Source organism: Choloepus didactylus, chromosome 7 (assembly GCF_015220235.1).
Source record: "Choloepus didactylus isolate mChoDid1 chromosome 7, mChoDid1.pri, whole genome shotgun sequence".
NCBI classification, from domain to species: domain Eukaryota; kingdom Metazoa; phylum Chordata; class Mammalia; order Pilosa; family Megalonychidae; genus Choloepus; species Choloepus didactylus.
Genome location: NC_051313.1, coordinates 105,048,848 through 105,067,368, shown reverse-complemented (window position 1 = coordinate 105,067,368; position 18,521 = coordinate 105,048,848). Strand labels below are relative to the sequence as shown.

The window sequence follows — 18,521 nt, the reverse complement described above, 5'->3', positions numbered from 1 at the left end:
CTTCGGCTATTTACATTGATCAAACTATACCATTGAGGAAATCAGCAATTAAACAAAGTGTCCCACATTGCTCCAGCACATCACCTGAGCATATACCATTTAAAAACCACCCATGTTCTTTGGCTATAAGATTTCCCTCTCTTTAACTTCTATTCAAAACCCAGCTAAACTCCATAACTCCATACCAATCCGTTCCACAAAGCAGTGGTAGCATGACATTGCGCTGCTCAGTCCCTGATTAATATTTATTTCTTTTGCATATGTTTTGGTTGTTGTCATCTCAATATGAGGAAGGAGTCTTGATTACCATCACAATTAGGAATGATTGTATAGTCCATTCTTAACCAAGACTGCCTCCTTGATCCAACTGCAGTTATATCCTTGGCTCACTTTATTTTTGCTATCCCAAGAATGTGGTATACTCACAGCATCATATCCCTTTTTTCATCTGTGTATTCATACATTTAACTGACCAAAAAAAAGTTCTCTTAAATCCACTATTTAGTAAATTCTCAGCCTACCAATATAATATACTCAATATTTCCAAATACACATGACATAAATATTGCTTTACAACTCTGTAACCAAATATATTTTACATTCTAATTGCTTATTTTTCTACTCTAATATGATAGAGTTTCTCTCTGGTCAATATTACCTGTCCATCACTTATGGACTGAATCAGACAGGATTAGATCCAAGGCACCCTTTCTCTGATGGTTGCTTCCAATGTTTACGTTGTAATTTCTCTCTGACTTTAGCTTTTATATCTTCTATTGTTGAATAACTCTTATCTCCTTATAATTCCTTTAGGTCTAGATACACCTCCACTCAAGTGAAAGTCTAGTCTTTCTGGTCTGGAAGCTCTTTTCCCTATTTAATGTGAATATTTAAATCTATGTTGTGATATATTAGATATCAGTTTTATGGCCTAATTCTCAAAGAACACTCTTTCATCTTCCTCATTTTCAAGTTCTTAAATGCGTCATTGTTATGCTCCATGCTCCATATGAAGAAGTACAGCCTAGAATCCAGGCATCCTGGGGTCTAGCCCTTTAGCCAGTCTTACTCAGTAGAAAGAACCCAGGAATGGAAGCCAGAGGTGCTTGGTCTAGCTCCACATGTGTGAATAGGCATTTAACACTAAGCCCCAATGTTCTCATCTATAAAATAGGAATGCTAATACCTTTTTTTCTATATAGTTTAGAGAAATCTGTGAGAAATCAGACATGAAAATGCTTTGTAAATTATAATGAAGTGCTTTACAAAGGTGAAATACGAAAATATTTGATTTCAGCCACAATGGATTCAAAATGACTGTCATTAAAAGGTGTATATACAGTTATGTAGACTATTAATAATTGCTTTGAAATATGTACTAACTTCTTTGGTTAATCTTTCAGACCCCTTGGTCACTGGTGTTCTGGCTTACTTATGAAAAAATCAGAGAGATGAGTGGAGTCAGTCCATTTTAAGCCCTTAAAGATGCAGACCAGTAATACCGAATTCAATATATTGAAAAATGGGCATCTGCAACATACTCCCCTGCTATTTCTACCTCGTTAGGAAGACACTTTACGTCATAGAGACTGTGATTTACAGGGGGCAGCACTTTATTTTTCTCTGGAGATCCAAGTTCTCTTTGACTCCTTCTTTTGTCTAAAAGCGATCTGCTCGGATCTCACAAGGCCACCCAACGAGACCCAGCACAGCATTTGCTAAAGAAGAATCCAACCCTGACAACTTTTACCTTGGGCAAGATTTGGGCTTCTTTGAGATGCTATTCTATGCTAAACATTCTGCTTAGAGGAGGAGTATCAGGAGGGAGACAGCATCTCAGACCTGAACAAGACAATAGGAATGTGGAAGAATATATACGTAGTGCTTTAAGAAATATATTTAACCTGTTACGTCAGTATTAACAATTGAAGTTTGAGAGTTCACTTTTCTCATGTTGTTAATGGGCACATACTGTAAATTAAAGGAAAGTAAATGAAAATTTGTTAATAAATATTCTGAGTTTCCCTATTGTTGAAGGAAGTTGATATATCTTTTCATTCCAGAAGAATGAAAACATTCAAATTGAGGTGATATTTGGACTTTAAGAAGTTGTTTTAGATCCGTGCCCTGTCATTAGATCTGTGTTAACAGATAACACTCCACTGCACATGCTAATGATTTCCCCTGACAGCCAGACTCAGAATATTGATGAAAACAGAGAAGGGCATTTGCCTTGTTACATATTCCATTATAACTTGGACTTATTACTATCAAGAACCTCAATATATAAGAGTTATAATTTATTTAATAGAACTAAGCTGGGTAGGTCCTTTTTATAAAGCAATTTCTGTTACCTTCAGCCTTTCAGTGTTATTTTAAACCATGGTTGATATACAGTCAGCTAACTCTGACATGCATCCTTTCTTTTCTCCCCTTGCATAACACTAAGGGCCCTAGAGAGAGAGAAATAACAATTCAGAAGTCACACTAAAGCTGTCTCTAGCCTGAATCTTACTCAGTTTGACAAAGCTTCCTGCCTAAAAAGTGATAAGTAAAAACTGTCTGTGGTATACAGTTACGTCTCCAATCACAGAATAATATCCCTTTTCTTATTTTAGAAAGGTGAGCGATTTCTTCAGATCCACCTATATACCATTTGTTCCCCCAGCCCCAGATGATGGGCATTTCTGGATGGATGGCTGTGCTTAGGGGTAGAGGCTGTAATTGTTGAAATACCAAAACTCAAAAAGCTCAGACTCAACTTAGAAAGCCTTTAGAGCTAACCAGATAAAATTTGTTATGATGGACATTGATGATGTTGAACAGAAAAAAGTTTACAAGTGCTCTGTTGTTGCACTAATATATAAATCACTGCCATTGGGGGAGGGGGTAGTATACATTAAAATATTTTAATGTTACATACTAATATGCAGTGGCTTATTGTTTTTCTAGTTGCAGAATGTGGAGTTTATGCTCTTCAAATCTTTAGGTGGTCTACTTTTGCATTTCATTTGTCAGTCTGTGTGAATTAAGTTGTTAAATGTATTAAAATATAGTATGTGCTTAAATTCCCAAGTCTGTGTTGGAACCTTTTTAAATTTTGTAATTTTTAAATTAAGTAAAGATTGGATCAGCATACTTATATGCAAACTGGAAAAAATTATTTAACTTCATTCTTTGGTGGGATTGGGGTGACAACACTATGTAAATACTTAGACTATTCCTTGGCATCCAGAGTAACAAAGAACTGGAATTTTTAACCAGAAATGATTCCTTGAAATCATCTGGTTTAACCCTCTAATTTTATATGCTAGGAAACTGAGACCCAGGGAGTAGAGACATTCAAGCTCATAAGTTATTTAGTAGCAGAGGCAGGGGAAAAGAAAAAAGAGATCTCCTAATTATTATTACAACTGACATTTACTATGCACTAATTAGGCATTGAGTGAATATCTTAGTTATTCTTCACAAAACCCCAATTCGGTACTCCAGGGTCTTCCCAAAACAGATTTTTCTTTATGGCATGTCTTATCTTACACATTTCAAATGAATCTAAATTGCCTTTAGCACAGATTTTAGAATGGAGTCACCACACTTCAGCTTGAAAGTAAGACTCTCCATAATCTGACCATATCTTATATATCCAATATTTATCCCATCATATTTGTACTTTTCCAGCGAAATTGTATATATATATGCATTTTGGACTTTTGCTTTATTTTTGCCAACTTGGAATCATTTTTTCCTCTCCAAAATAACCCACAGTAAATAAAAAGGAATAAAATATTCTGTAATTTTTGTGTCCATACTCATATGCTTAACCATTTCAACTCCACTTTCTTATTATTAATACCACTGTATTTGATATTTTCTGTATTTCTCTTCAGCTCAGTGTTGATAATACCAAGCATCTAAGTTTCTTTAGCTTTGCTTTTTTACATTTTCTTTCTCTTCCCAATTTTTTCTCATTGAAAGAAAATATATTTTTTATTTTTAATTAAGCATAATCTATTCTTTATGTATACGTAAATTAGCAAATATATTTAAATAATGGGACATTTATTACATTTGCTTTTAGTAAGGAATAATATGTCTTCATTAAGTGCTCCAAATCCTTTTTGATTGTAAGCCACCACTGCGTAGGACTATATCTTCAGTTTTTCTAAGACTTTCTACTCCCATTAGTAGCACTGCTTTTCTGTTATGTACTAAACAAAAATTGATTGCAGCTGCATAAGTCAGTTAATTTTGTCTTCATTATTATAAGAATCTGTGACTATTATATAAGACTCTCCTGAAATTTCCCTATCACTTTGCTAAAAGAAAAAGGAATCAAATTCAAGGAGGTGTTAAATGCAAAAGAATTTGTTGCTCAATCACCTTCCAATTTTCATGCATTTATTTATTTACAGTTGATGTAGTTATAAATGTGCATGAAAGCAGATTCCCACAAGATCTCCTCTAGAAAAATGATTTAATAGTTGATAGTTAAATTTTTTTTTTTTTTGGAAAATATATGATTCTGTTCTCCCTAATTAAACCAAGACTCTTTAAAGATGAGTATTAAGCAAATATATATTATTGAGTTCCAGGTAATCTGAAAGAAAGGCTAAATCTAGATTTAAAAGACCGTTTTCCTATTTTGGGTTCTACTTCTGATAGAGTAGCGTGAGTAGAATCAAGTCCCTTCAGTTCTCTGGATTTTTGTTTCTTTATAAGATGAAGGGATTGAACTCTAACATCTTAACTTGTATCTACTTAAAGGGGGCTGTTATATTGATGTTATATTTTTAAAATAGGATTTTTTATTTAATTAAGATATTTTTCTTGCATTTATTTTCACATATTTCAAGATTGGGGAAAATCTGGTCAGACTTTATAATACAAACTTGTTTGATAACTGGACTGTCTCACCCTGAAATCCATCCTTCACAGGGTATCAAAGTCATCTTCCTTCAGACAACTCTGAGCACATGACCCCTATATTCTTACCTTCAAATGTTCCCTCATACACATGCAATAAAAATTAAAATCTTTAACACTATGTCCAAGACACCAAGCTACTTTTCTGACCATTGCCTTTCACTACATGCCTGCAACCCTACCTCCTTGCAACATCACTGTTCTATGTATTTCCCTGAAGGTGCTCTCCACTTGGCTGCTTCACATGATGGGTACCTGCTGTGCTCTCCACCTGACTTCCCGCCCACCACCACCACTCATTCATCTTCATATTCATCAGTCTAGTCCTGCTTTAATATCTAAAATGATCACATACTACCTGCTCCCTGAAGCTTTCAGCATTTTCAAGACTTCTGTGCTCCTGTAGTATTTTATGACCCCCAGGTAGTGTTTAATACTTATGTTTAATTATACATATGTTAGCTTCTCCTGCTAGAGGATGAACTGCTTAAAAGCAAGGACTGTGTAACAGCACATCTCTGCATCACCTACAGATTTCAAATAGGAGCCACCTAAAAGATACTTGTTAAATGGGGAGTTCTGGTTTTTTGTTGTTGTTGTTGTTTTCGGGAGGGGGAGGGGGAGAGAAAAATATTTATACACATATCCTTTAGTTATATATTGTTTTCTTCCTACCTTCAGAGTAATCGTGTTGGTTCAATAACACTTCTAAGTTCATAAGATTCTTTACCATAATTAAGTGCGTAATTGCATTTTAAAAAGATCATGTGCATTTGAAGATTTATGACATTATAATTTTTAAGAAGTATTTTTTCACATTTTAATGGCTACTCCACAAAAATCTGGAATTTCATAGTGTTAAGTAATACAAAATGTCTGATTATTTCATGAATATTTGTTAAATATGTGATATTCTCACATTATTCTTCATTTTAGGTTGTGTATGGAAATTAATCATAATTTTGGCTTTTATTAATACCTGACTACTATACATTTTACCCACTCAAGTGCTTTATTATTTCTGAATTTTGAGGACTATGTGATGATTTTTCTTTCCCCATACTTTACCTCCAACAGGCTGCTGTGATTGTCAACAGCAGCAGGAGCCACTTTGAAGGTTTGATAAAAGCCGATGAAGATGCTTAAAGATGTCTGTTTGCTGAAACTATCTGCTAATAAACAGGAATATATGTGAGTAAATATAGTGTGTTGTTCTGATCTTTGAAAATAAATGTTTAAAAATGGCTAACTGGTGGTTAGGTTTTTTTTTTTTTTTTTTTGTCCTGATGTGGTTATGAGTGAAAATATTAATAACAAATTTAGACATGCTTTCTAAGCTTAATCTTGACCTTTCACAGCTAAAATAGAAACTGGCTTAATTTAGGATGTCAGATTTGAGTAGGCACATAAGCAAAAAGGATGCTCATAGCTCATCTCTATAATTTTTATTTTATAGTTGCTCCCTGTTAATCCAGTTACGCTCTGACTAAAAAGGATGGATAACTAATAATTCTAGTGATGGATGTGTTCACTGGCTGAGGATAGAAGAGGAAATTAAAACTGGAATTGCTTTAAATATTGGAGAATCAGTCTCTTCTTTTTGATATTGTGTTGAACTTTGATTTCCATGATACGTTCCCTCCTGGCTCTCTGCTTAGAATTTTAATTATTCCTTTTCAGTCCTTGTTGGTTGTTTCTTTGCTGCCAGGTCCTTAAATTTTGGTGTTCAAGGTTCTGTTCTTGGCCGCCTTCTCACTTTCACTCTCTCTCTAGGAAAAGTCATGCATTCTGTGGTTTCAGCTACTAAGGATGGCAATTCCCTAGTACAGTGGACATTCAGTAATTGATAGCTATTACCATTATCTGCATTTCTGGTCATTTCTAATTTAAAAAGGTCTGGTCATGTTTTCTCAATTGCCAACTATATATATCTACCAGGATGGCTCACAGTCTTGAGGTGGCTCAAGAATGCCATCTGCTTAGAGTAGGACCTTTTGATGAGGCTACTTCAGTTGAGGTGTGACCCACCTCTTTCAGGATGGATCTTAAACTTATTATTGGAGTGCTTTATAAACAGATTGGAGACGGGGAAGGGAGAACGCTTGTGTGCATGCCACAGAAGCAAGAAGCTGAAAACAGTGAAACCTGGAAGAGAAGGGAGAGACCAGCAGACACTTCCATGTGTTTTGCCATGTGACAGAAGAGCCAAGGATTGAAAGCATTGCCTTGATGCCTTGGTTTGGACATTTTTCCAGCCTCAAAACTGGAGTGAATAAATTCCCATCATTGAAGCCAAACCATTTCATCATACTTGCTTAAAAAGCCTAGAACACTAAAACATACACTAATGCAAGGTGTGAATAATAGGAGGTATATAGGAACTTGGTATTTTCTGCATGATTGTTCTATAAACCTACAACTTCTCTATAAAGAAAAAAGAAATAGGAAAAAAGTCTATTCCTTTCCTACTAAAATTGCTCCGTATAATGGCCTAATCTTGAATTATTTGTGCATGTATTCCAATAAAACTTTATTTATAGACAATGAAATCTGAAGTTTAAAACTTTTTTATTTTGAAATAATTATTAATTCACAAGAAACTGCCAAAAATGTAAGGGGAGGTCCCATGCACCCTTTGCTCAGCCTTCCTCAACGGTAACATCTTGCATAACTGTAGTACGCAGTCAAAACCAGAAAGTTGGCAGTGGTACAATTCACAGATTCTGATTTCACCTATTTTACAATCACTCCTATGTGTATGTGTGTGTGTGTGTATCATTTTATGCATGTCACCATCATGTTCAAGATACAGAACTGTGCCAATCACCACCGGACTCTTACTACCCCTTTATAGCCACACCCACCACCTCTCCCAATATCCTTAACCCTTGGCAACACCGATCTATTCTCTATAATTTTTTTGTTTCAAGAGTATCATAAATGGAATCACATAGTACCTGTTAAGATTGTATTTTTCACTCAGCATAATTTCCTTGAGAACCATCCAAGTTATTGCATGCATCAATAGTTTGTTCCTTTCCCTTTTCATTGCTGAATAGTATCCCATGGTATTGATGTACTAGTTTTTTTTTTAACCATTCACCCGCTGAAGGACATTTGGGTTGTTTCCAGTTTGGGGCTATAAGGAATAGAGCTGCTATAGACATTCATTTATAGGTTTTTGCATAAACATAAGTTTTTGTTTCTCAGAGATACATGCCCCAGGAGTGGAAGTGCTCACTCACACGGGCAGTACAGGTTTAGTTTTAAAAGAGCAGCTGTACCATTTTACATTTCCACTAGCAATATAAGAGTGGTCCAGTTTCTCTGTATTCTTAGGCATTTATCACTATTTTTAATTTTAGCCATTATCGTAGGTATATAGTGGAATCTCATTGTAGTTTTATTTGCTTTTACCTAATGGCTAATGATGCTGAAAATCTTTTCATGTTCTTTTTTGCCATCTATATGTCCTCTTTAGTGAAGAGAGGACATCCTTTCTTCATGTCTTTTGTCCCCTTTCAAACAGGATTTTCTTTTTATTGTTGAGTTTTGAATTCTTTATGTATTGTAGCTACAAGTCCTTTGTCAGGTATCTGATTTGCAAATATTTTCTCTCAGTCTGTAACTTGTCTTTTCATTCTTTTCCAGAGTATTTCTTGCTTGAATTATTTTTTAAAGTATTCATTGAGCAGTAATTTTCTAATTAAGCATCTTTAAGCAAGGGTAGTTATAAATATAGAAACTATAGACTCTAAAGTATATTGTGTTTCCACTTAGAGTTCTCTATGTATGGAGGTCTAAGACTGCACCAAATAAATATGATCTACCTATTTTGGCCAATTTCCCTACATCATGTTTCCATAACAATATTGAAAGAACTCACAATATAGCAGTCCCCTACCTCTTGGCAAAATTTCATCCCTTCCCTCTTCCTTTTCTGTTAACCCTCAAATATTTGGGGGAGGATAAGATTAATCCTTCTCCCTCCTTTTCTAAAGCCAAGGGCCTCTCAAGACAAATAGGAGGGAAGATTTTTTATTTTTATGGAATGTAAAATATTTTGCTTAATAGAGTATGGATGATATACAGTAGGAGCTTAATCTTCACACTGCAATAATCTGGTTTTTTAAATGACCTCGTTCCCTTTGCAGCAGCAAAGCAGGACAGAGCAAAATTAAGCAACTACTCCAGATACAGAAGGGGTGGGGCATTAGAAATATCTCAGAAAATTAGAGAGAAAAGCTCTAATAAACCCATCATGGCCACTTAAAGACCCTGAAATCCTAGGACTATGGTCCCCAAGTCAAGGAAGGAGGTTAAGGGACAACTTAAATGGAAACAAGAAGTCACTCACTATATCTACTATCCTGTGAACTTTGTAAGGATTTGGTTATACTGCTTGGGCCTGAAATAGAGGATGGACTGAAATAGCCATCATTCCATATGATGATGAAACAAGTCCAAACAATGATAAGATCATTTTGTAATGAATTCCTTCCTTTCTCCATAAAGGGAATTGCTAGTTACCTACTTGTTCTTTTGTTAAACATTTATTGTGTGCTGACTAACCATCCAGCACTATGCTAGGCATTAGAAATATAAAAATAAATTAGAAGGGATCCTGCTTTCAAGAAGTTCACATTCCATGAGATCTTGTTATTCTGTATAGGTTAATGTAATACTCCATTACATCCCAGAATATTTTGGACAGAAAATAAGAAAGTATTTGAAAAGTTCCCTTGAGGGACTAGGGAAAAATGTGGAAATATTAAACTTCCCCACCTGAGGAATTCCTGATATTCTCACAAGCATTAGGGAATCCCAATTTAATAAGTCAAGCTTGCTGTTATGAAACTTATTCCTGCAAAGGAGAGGCTAAGCCTACTTATAAATATGCCTAAGAGTCACCCCCAGAGAACCTCTTTGGTTGTTGCTCAGATGTGGCCTTTCTCTCTCAGACACCTCTGCAAATAAACTCATTGTCCTCCCCCCATGTGGGACATGACTCCCAGGGGTGCAAATCTCCCTGGTAATGTGAGACATGACTCCCAGGGATGAGCCTGGACCTGGCATCATGGGATTGAGAAAGCCTTCTTAACCAAAAGGGGGAAAAGAAATGAAACAAAATAAAGTTTCAGTGGCTAAGAGATTTCAAATAGAGTTGAGAGGTCATTCTGAAGGTTATTTTTATGCATTATATAGATATTCCTTTTCAGTTTCTAGTGTATTACAATAGCTAGAAGGTAGTACCTGAATCTTTTGAACTGTAATCCAGTAGACTTGATTCTTGATGATGATTGTATAACTATGTAGCTTTATCATGCGACCATGTGATTGTGAAAACCTTGTGACTGGCACTCCCTTTACCCAGTGTATGGGCAGATGAGTAATAAAATAAAGACAAAAAATATATATACATAATGGGGGATAAGGAATATGGGATGTTTTGGGTATTCTTTTTTATTTTGATTTTTTCTTTATTATGGAGTAATGAAAATGTTCTAAAACTGATTGTGGTGATGAATGCACAACAATGTGATGGTACTTTGAGCCACTGATTGTATACTTTGGATGGATTATGTGGTGTGTGAATATGTCAATAAAATTGCATTTTAAAAAATACAAAAAAGGAAGTTCACATTCTAGTAGAAAGAGAAGGAGCAAACAGTTGCAAAATAGGATACATATGATAATAGAGGCATGTATAAAGAAGGAACAGTCAATTCTGCATGGATGAATAGTTGAGTCATGAGAAAGAGACATTGGAGCTGAATCTGGCTGGATGTTTTAAAATCAAATGTTTGAGTTTTTCCATCATAAATATGAAATATTAATTAGAAAAAAAATTGGAAAATAGAATTGAATCTTCAAGGATGAATTCATCAGGCAAAAGTCTAAGTCCTTATGGAAATCAAATTCACTCTTTCATTTACTCATTTGGTAAATATTTATTGAATATCTACTATGTGTCATCTCCATGCTAGACTCAGAAATGCAACAGAGTCCTTGCCAAAAGGACAAGTGGGATGAAAGTGGTCAATGACAACTGCCATACCATGTGAAAAGTACCATGAAAATATAAGCACAGGGTGATTTGGAAGCACATGGTAGCCTCTAATCTGGACAGATTGAAGGTTTTAGAGATTTACACTGATATGTCAAGGTCATATTAAACACTTTCTTAATTTCGTCTATATTGTAATTGATGACATGTTTGAAATTTGAAGAAATGAAATGGAAAAAAATGGGCAAATTATCAGAAGATCCCAGAGATGTGTCTAATTTTTCAAATGAGCAAAAATCTAATGTAGACATATCCTTAGGACCATCTCATAGTTTGCCTACACTTCTCCATTCCACTGCCTGCCCCTTGATAAAATAGCAAAATAAAATAATAGGGTGGCTTAAAAAAATTGACCCCCCACACCTTTTTAGTTGTAGTGGAAGAAATGAAAACTAGAAATTCCACTTCTCCTTAACAGAGAACAGGATGGATGAAAGAAAACCAAGGATTTATTGCAGAATGCAGACAATATCCCCCAGAACTCCCCGGCAGTGAGGCACAGTGGAACACAGAACCTGCAGCCTGATAACTGGAATTTTTAGTCCTATTCAACTGTAGGAAAATGGACTAGATTATCTCTGATGTTTACCATGGCAATGATACCCTATGATGTAAAAATAGTTAAAGAAAATGACTAGTTTCTAAATTTCCTAGTAATTTGGAAATATTTTTATATCATTTTTAGTTAATTTTAGCATTTCTAATTTCTTTTTACTTTTCCATTTTTTGAAATATGAATTTAATACATGTTTGTCAAGTTGAAGAATACAGAGGCTGAGAAGGAAAACATTAATAATGCTTTTCTCCCACTTCGTATACTTCATTAAGATCATCAATGCTAACAGTGTGGTGTGTCCACTTTTTTAGAAGCTTCCTTCCATCTGAGACAGAAATAGGAATGGCCCTCTGGCACTTTGTGAGGGTCACTGAATACAAAAGTTTTAATTTAAAGGAGTTGGAGAAACTCAGTCTCAGCTTCCACTTTAATTATGTGTGAGGAACCAAATAACATACATGGAATTGCATAGAATAAAGGCATTGAAATATTGAAACAGCGATAGATTCATCCAAATCCCACTCTGTGCTCCAGACATTATAAGCTCGTTTTTCCTGTTTATTCTGCTTGATATGTCCTCCTCCCACCGTTCTTCTCTCCTTTCCACATGAGAAGAATTGTTTCATTTTTAAGATTCAGTTCAAGGGTGGACAGTTTAGAAACTGAACACAAGCTGCAGCTTCTCCTTTGTAATCAAAATCTCTTAAAATGACAAACAAAAAAGGATGTGTCTATATATCTATATGAGAGGGCATATGTGTGTACATATACTTATGTGTGGATGGATACATTCTTAATCTGGCTGAAAAATAAGCAATTGAAAACAGATTGAAAAAATAAACCACAGCCTAAATACACTGGAAAGTACTGCTGCCACAGGTGGGAGTGGTGCCAAGAGTGCTCTGTACCCAGAGGTTGCAGATTTAGGGATCCTCCTCTGCGAATTGGAGAAGTGAATGTGGGATATGGGGTATGACAGGAATTCAAGCCACTACATGCCTGATCTTGACTCTCAAGCAATCTATGCAAACAGACAATCTAAGAGGGAATTTCAAAGATAAAGATAAGAATTAATCAAATATTTGAGGGAAATCAAAACCATAAAAAGAGATACCAAACTCAACAAATGGAAGAACATTCCCAAAAAGAGTAAATAGCAAACAGAATTGTATTTTACAATAAGTACAAGTAGCCTCTTATACTCTGAGCCTCAAAGAAAGGCAAAAATATATTTTATCTGTTAAGCTAAAAACTATGGATCATAAAAAGTTAAAATAATTGACTGTCAAATAAATTCAGTGGATATACTGAATGGCAGAATGACTACAGTTTAAGAGCAAATTAGAAAGCTAAAAATGGAGCTAAGAAATTTTTCTAGAATTCAACACATCAAAACAAAAAGTTGGACAGTATAAAAAAAAATGGTGAGATATGGTTGAAAGATTCAGGCATTATAATAGCCATCTTACAGGAATTTTAGAAGGAAAGAACAGTGAGGGTACATAGGAGATATAATAAAAAAATTTCCAGAATGCTGGAAGATACAATTCCTCTGACTGAAAGGATCCACAAAGTTCTAAGAAGGATAATTTTAAGCCCACCTCTGGATCCATCACAGTAGGAGAACATATTTATGATCTTTGTGGGTAAAGTCTTAAAAAAGATAGCATACAAAGGAATGAAGATGACATTAGACATCTGACAGACAATATAAGACAATATAGACAATGGAACAATATCTGAGGGAAGTTCTGAGGGAAGATAAAATACTGTAAAGATATTTTCAGACATTCAGAGATTCAAAAATTTACCACCCTTAGTCTTGCCCCCCCCAAAATTCTAGAATGTATATTCTAGTAAAAAGAAAAATGAATCTAATCAAAGTAAGTAGGATGCAAGAAGTAGATGTTAACCAAGAAATTAGTAAAATGTATTGAAATAAGTATCAATTATTTCAAAAATCACTAATCTAGAACTAAATTCTCATACAATATCAGCATGGGAAGTTATATGGAAAGAATGGAGGAAAGTAAAAGATCCAGATTAGACTGACTCTATAAGTTTTTATAAAAATATAAGTTGAAGTGCCTGTGTGTAGATATTTAGGGACCACCAGAACAGAGAAATAAAATGTATAAACTTCAAAATTAGAAGGTAAGAAAGAGAATAAAAACTGTGATCAATCCAACGAAAAGCTGAAAATTGGGGTGCAGATACCATTAGAAAGCATCATAAGAAGAAAACACCAAGAAAAATGGTAGGAACAAGTCCAAACATGTCATTCTTTAAAGATGGTATGGACATATATCTAGAATTTCTGGGAAAACTAACTGATGGATGAACTGGTGGACTGCAACAAGATCAACAAACAAATCAGTATGTTTCGTATATGCCAGCAACAATCAATCAGAAAAAGTAATAGATAGAAATGTACCACTCGAAATAACATAAAAAACCATAAAGCATCTCACGTTAAACCTAATAGGAAATATGTACAATTTATATAGAAATGAAGGAAAATTTATGAAAAGACTTTGAAGAAGATATGAATAAATGAAGAGTACTATTTAGGAAAACTGCATACTGACATGTAATCCCAAATATTGATATTTCCCACCCAGAGATGAAAAAAAATATTATAAAGCCAGAGTAATTAAAACAGTACTGCATTATAGCAGTAATACACAAATAGAGTGTAGAAGAAAACTGGGTCAGAAAGAGAATCATGATTTTATGGGTATTAATTTGGGATTAATTTTATGATGAAGGAAGCATTTCAAATCAATGCAAAAAAGAATACCAAATAAATGATTTGGGGATAACTAGCTATATATTTGGGTAAAAATTTAGATTTCTAACTTCTCACTAGTCACAAAAAAGACTCCAAAAAAAAAGTGAATGCTAAATATGAAAAGAGAAAAGCTATCAAAAATTGTAAGAAAATGTAGAACGTATTTGTGATCTTTGTGGGTAAAGTCTATTAACCAAGGAAGGAAAAGAAAAAAATTCATAAGAAAAACAACTGATAAGTATGACTAAATAAAAATGTTTCTCTAACAAGAGAAATTACCATAAACAAAGTTTAAGATACACAACAGACTAGGAAAAGATTTTACAATGTGTATTTAAAAAATGATAATTTAAAAAGAAAAAGTCACACAAGTTGATATGGAAAATAAGAACAGTCCCTGAAAATTAGATGTGAGTTATGAACAGATAATTCAAGGAAAAGGAAATAAAATAACCAATAAAAATCACAAAATGTGCTCCATTTCACTAAGTAAGCAGAAAAATAAATTATCCAAAAATAAAATGTCCTGGAGGTGACATCATCAACATGGTGACATAAGACATACCCTGAAAAAGCCTCCCCAGAGGTTTAGTGAAGAAAAGGACAAATCCCATTTGATTAGAAATCTAGAGGATGATAGAGACTGCAGAAGGACTCCACAAATGCTGAATCAAAGAAACAAAAAAATGTAGGGTAGAAGAATTCCATCCTGGATACCAGTCAGTTCCCTTTCCCCTCACCCTCACTTGTTGCCACACACCTTGTGAGTCACACAGAGGCAGTACTTCCCAGGTTCCTCCCACTGTCAAGTAATAGTATAGAGTGATCACAGCAGTGAGTTAGAACTCCACTGATATCCAGGCATAGGGACCTAAGCCTTCAGAGACCTGGGGCTGAACACAAATGCTGGTAAGAACTACTATGCTCTCATTCAATCCAGTTTCAGTCAGGTGGACAACTAAAGGCAAAACAGACTTTTCTGAAGTGACCCACCTTTCTGGATTGACTTCATCTGGCTCCCCAGTGTGGGACACCCTAAAAAGGAAGAAACTGGAGGCAGAAAAGCCTCACAGAAAATAAAAGAGGGGTGGCTAAACTGAACTGCTGTAAGATAGGACAGGTCCCAGAACTGAAAAGTATAAGGAAAATGGGGCACTGAGTGAGGGGGAGAATTTAAACAAATCATAGGAGCTGGGGAGAAAAGTCTGTATAAAAACAGACAGAACAGATCAAGATTCCGGGAGAAGGAACAGAGGAAAGAAAACTCTCTCCTGGAGGTGAAACAATTGCACAAAAAGTACAATCTTAAAAACTGCACCAGGGCAAGAATAATAATAACAGCTGAGAAAATCTGATCAGTTAAACACAGACATTTCTAAAGGCATAGAATAAGTTGAACCAAGTGTTAAAGAAGAGTCTTAACACAAAGCCATCAACAACAAAACCCAATACAAGAGGGAGAAATGGACCTTTTGAGTTAACTCATCAAGATAATCAGATGCTTAGACGTCAGCAAAAACTTATGAGCCATACTAAGAAACAGAAAGATAAGGCTCAGTCAAGGGAACAAATGAAAACTTAAGAAGTTTTAACAACTAATCAAACATGTTCAAACAAATCTCCTAAATCAATTCAAGAAGATGAAGGAAAATATGCATAAAGAGATAACGGATATAAAGAAGACAATGTGTAAGCATAGAGAATTTTAAAGTAGAAACATAAAAGAAATTATGGGGATGAAAGGCACAATAGGAGAGATTAAAAATATAATAGAGGCATACAACAGCAGATTTGAACACACAGAAGAAAGAATCAGCAAACTAAAAGACAGGACAAATGAAATCATCAGTCAGAAGAACAGACAGAGAAAAGAACAGACAAAATTGAGCAGTATCTCAAGGATTTGAGTGATAGCATGAAGCACACAAACATAAATATCATGAGTGTCCCAGAAGAAGAAAAGAAAGAAAAATGGGGCAGAAAGAATATGAGGAAATAATGACTGAAAATTTCCCAACTCATATGAAAGACATAAACTATGCATGTCCAAGAAGCACAACATACTCCAAACAGAATAAATCCCAATAGAACTACTCTGAGACACATACTAATCAGAATGGCAAATGCCAAGGATAAAGAGACAATTCTGAAAGTAGCAAAAGAAAAGTGGTTCATCACACACAAGGGATCCTCAGTAAGACTAAATGCTGATTTCTCTTCATAAACCGTGAAGGGCAGGAAGGCAGTGGCATGATATATTTAAGGTACTGAAAGAGAAAACCTGCCAACCAGAAATTCTTTGTCAGGCAAAACTGTCCTTCAAAAATGAAGAAGAGTTTAAAATATTCACAGATAAACAGAAACTGAGAGAGTTCATCAATAAAAGACCTGCCCTACAAAAATTACTAAAGGAAATTTTCCAGGTTGAAAAGAAAAGACAGGAGAGAGTAGCCTGGAGAAGTGTGAAGAAATGAAAATCATCAGTAAGGGTAACAAAAGGGTAAATGCAAAACCCAGTAGTACTGTGTCCTCAATATAGTACTCTACTCTTTACTTCATATAAGAATCAGAATACAAATGAACAAGAAAAAGGCATATTTCCTGATAATGCCCAAGCAAAATTTAAGGTGTAAAGTGGGACAAAAACAACATAAAGAGGGGAAACAGAGGGATATGGGAGCAGATAATGTATATAATATAGAAGCTAAATTGGTATCTTTTCAAATTAGTTGGTTATAGACACAGGTTGTGTAAAATAAACCCCAAGGTAACCACAAAGAAAGTATTTTAAAAATACAGAAACAGAAATGAGAAAGGGATCAGTCAGATACATCACAAAAGATCAACTATATAGAAAAGTAGGTTGAAATAAAGTAGAGACCAAAAAACAGTATGACATATAAAAACCAAAGGACAAAATGGCTGAAGTAAGTACTGACTTCACAGTAATAATACTGAATTTTAATGTATTAAACTCCCCAATCAAAAGACACAGTTTGGCAGAATGGATTTAAAAAAAAGAAAGCATGCTCCAACTATATGTGGTTTATAAGAGACTTGCCTTAGGCCCAAAGACACAAATAGTTGAATATGAAAGAATGGAAAAAGATATTCCATGCAAATAGTAACCAAAAAAGAGCTGGGGTAGCTATACTAATATCAGACAAAATAGACTTTAAGTCAAAAACTGTTATAAGAGAAAAAGAAGGACACTGTATATTAATAAAAGGGGCAATCCACCAAGAAGAAATAAGAATCATAAATATTTATGCACCTAACTATGGTCCCCCAAAATACATGAGGCAAACACTGGCAAAACTGAAGGGAGAAAGACACCTCTACAATAATAGAATAATAGGAAACAGTGAACTTGAATAATATTTTAAATGAACTAGACCAAACAGACATATACAGAACATTGTACCACAAAACAGCAGGATATATATTCTTCTCAAGTACTCATGGATCATTTTCCAGGATAGACCACATGCTGGGTCACAAAAAAAGGCTCAATAAATTTAGAAAGATTGAAATCATACAAAGCATCTTCTCTAACCATAATGGTATGGCCAGAGAACTGGAAAATCCACAAATATATGGAAGTTAAATAATACTCTTGAACAATCAGTAGGTCAAAGAAGAAATTGCAAGGGAAATCAGTAATTATCTTGAGACGAATGAAAATGAGAATACAACATATCAAAACTCATGGGATTGGGGTGGGACATCATTAACACAGTGACATAAGATACCACCAGAAAAAACCTCCCCAGAGATTCAGCAAATAAAAGGACAAATCTCACTTGCTAGAACTTGGAGGAAGGTAGACTGAAGGAGGGCTCTGTAAATGCTGAATCAAAGAAATAGAAGAATATCAGGTAGGAAACTTCTGTCCCAGACTGACCGGTACTCTTCTGTCCCCCTCACTCACTCCCCTAGAGCTTGAGAAGTGCTCAGAGGCAGCGGCCCAGGTCTTTCCAACCTCCCATCAGGGACACAGGCTATAAAGCCACTTACAGCAGTGAATTAGAACTCCACACATATCCAGACAAAGGGACCCAAGTCCACGGAGACCCAGGGCAGAACACAAGCTACTGAGGAGTGTGTCATACAAAATGGTCCCCAGGAAGAGCTCCCAAAAAGAAGGATTGGGGAGTGAGTGGCAGAACCTCATTCTCTCCCCA

General features: G+C 35.1%; 1 protein-coding gene across 10 annotated transcripts in view; it reads left to right on the top strand.

Annotated features, from left to right (window-relative positions):
* Positions 1–18,521, top strand: part of SLC25A27 (solute carrier family 25 member 27) — a 75,178-nt gene that overhangs the window by 33,074 nt on the left and 23,583 nt on the right. For 4 of the 10 annotated variants that reach the window (XM_037842843.1, XM_037842841.1, XM_037842837.1 and 1 more), the window contains one exon: positions 1,404–1,736. In XM_037842843.1, coding sequence (XP_037698771.1) covers positions 1,404–1,475 — 72 coding nt within the window. In that variant the 3' untranslated portion in view covers positions 1,476–1,736. Of the gene's footprint in view, positions 1–1,403; positions 3,139–6,000; positions 6,115–6,379; positions 9,676–18,521 lie in introns of those variants that run through there. The other 6 variants (XM_037842844.1, XM_037842838.1, XM_037842839.1 and 3 more) reach the window with 5 other exon arrangements.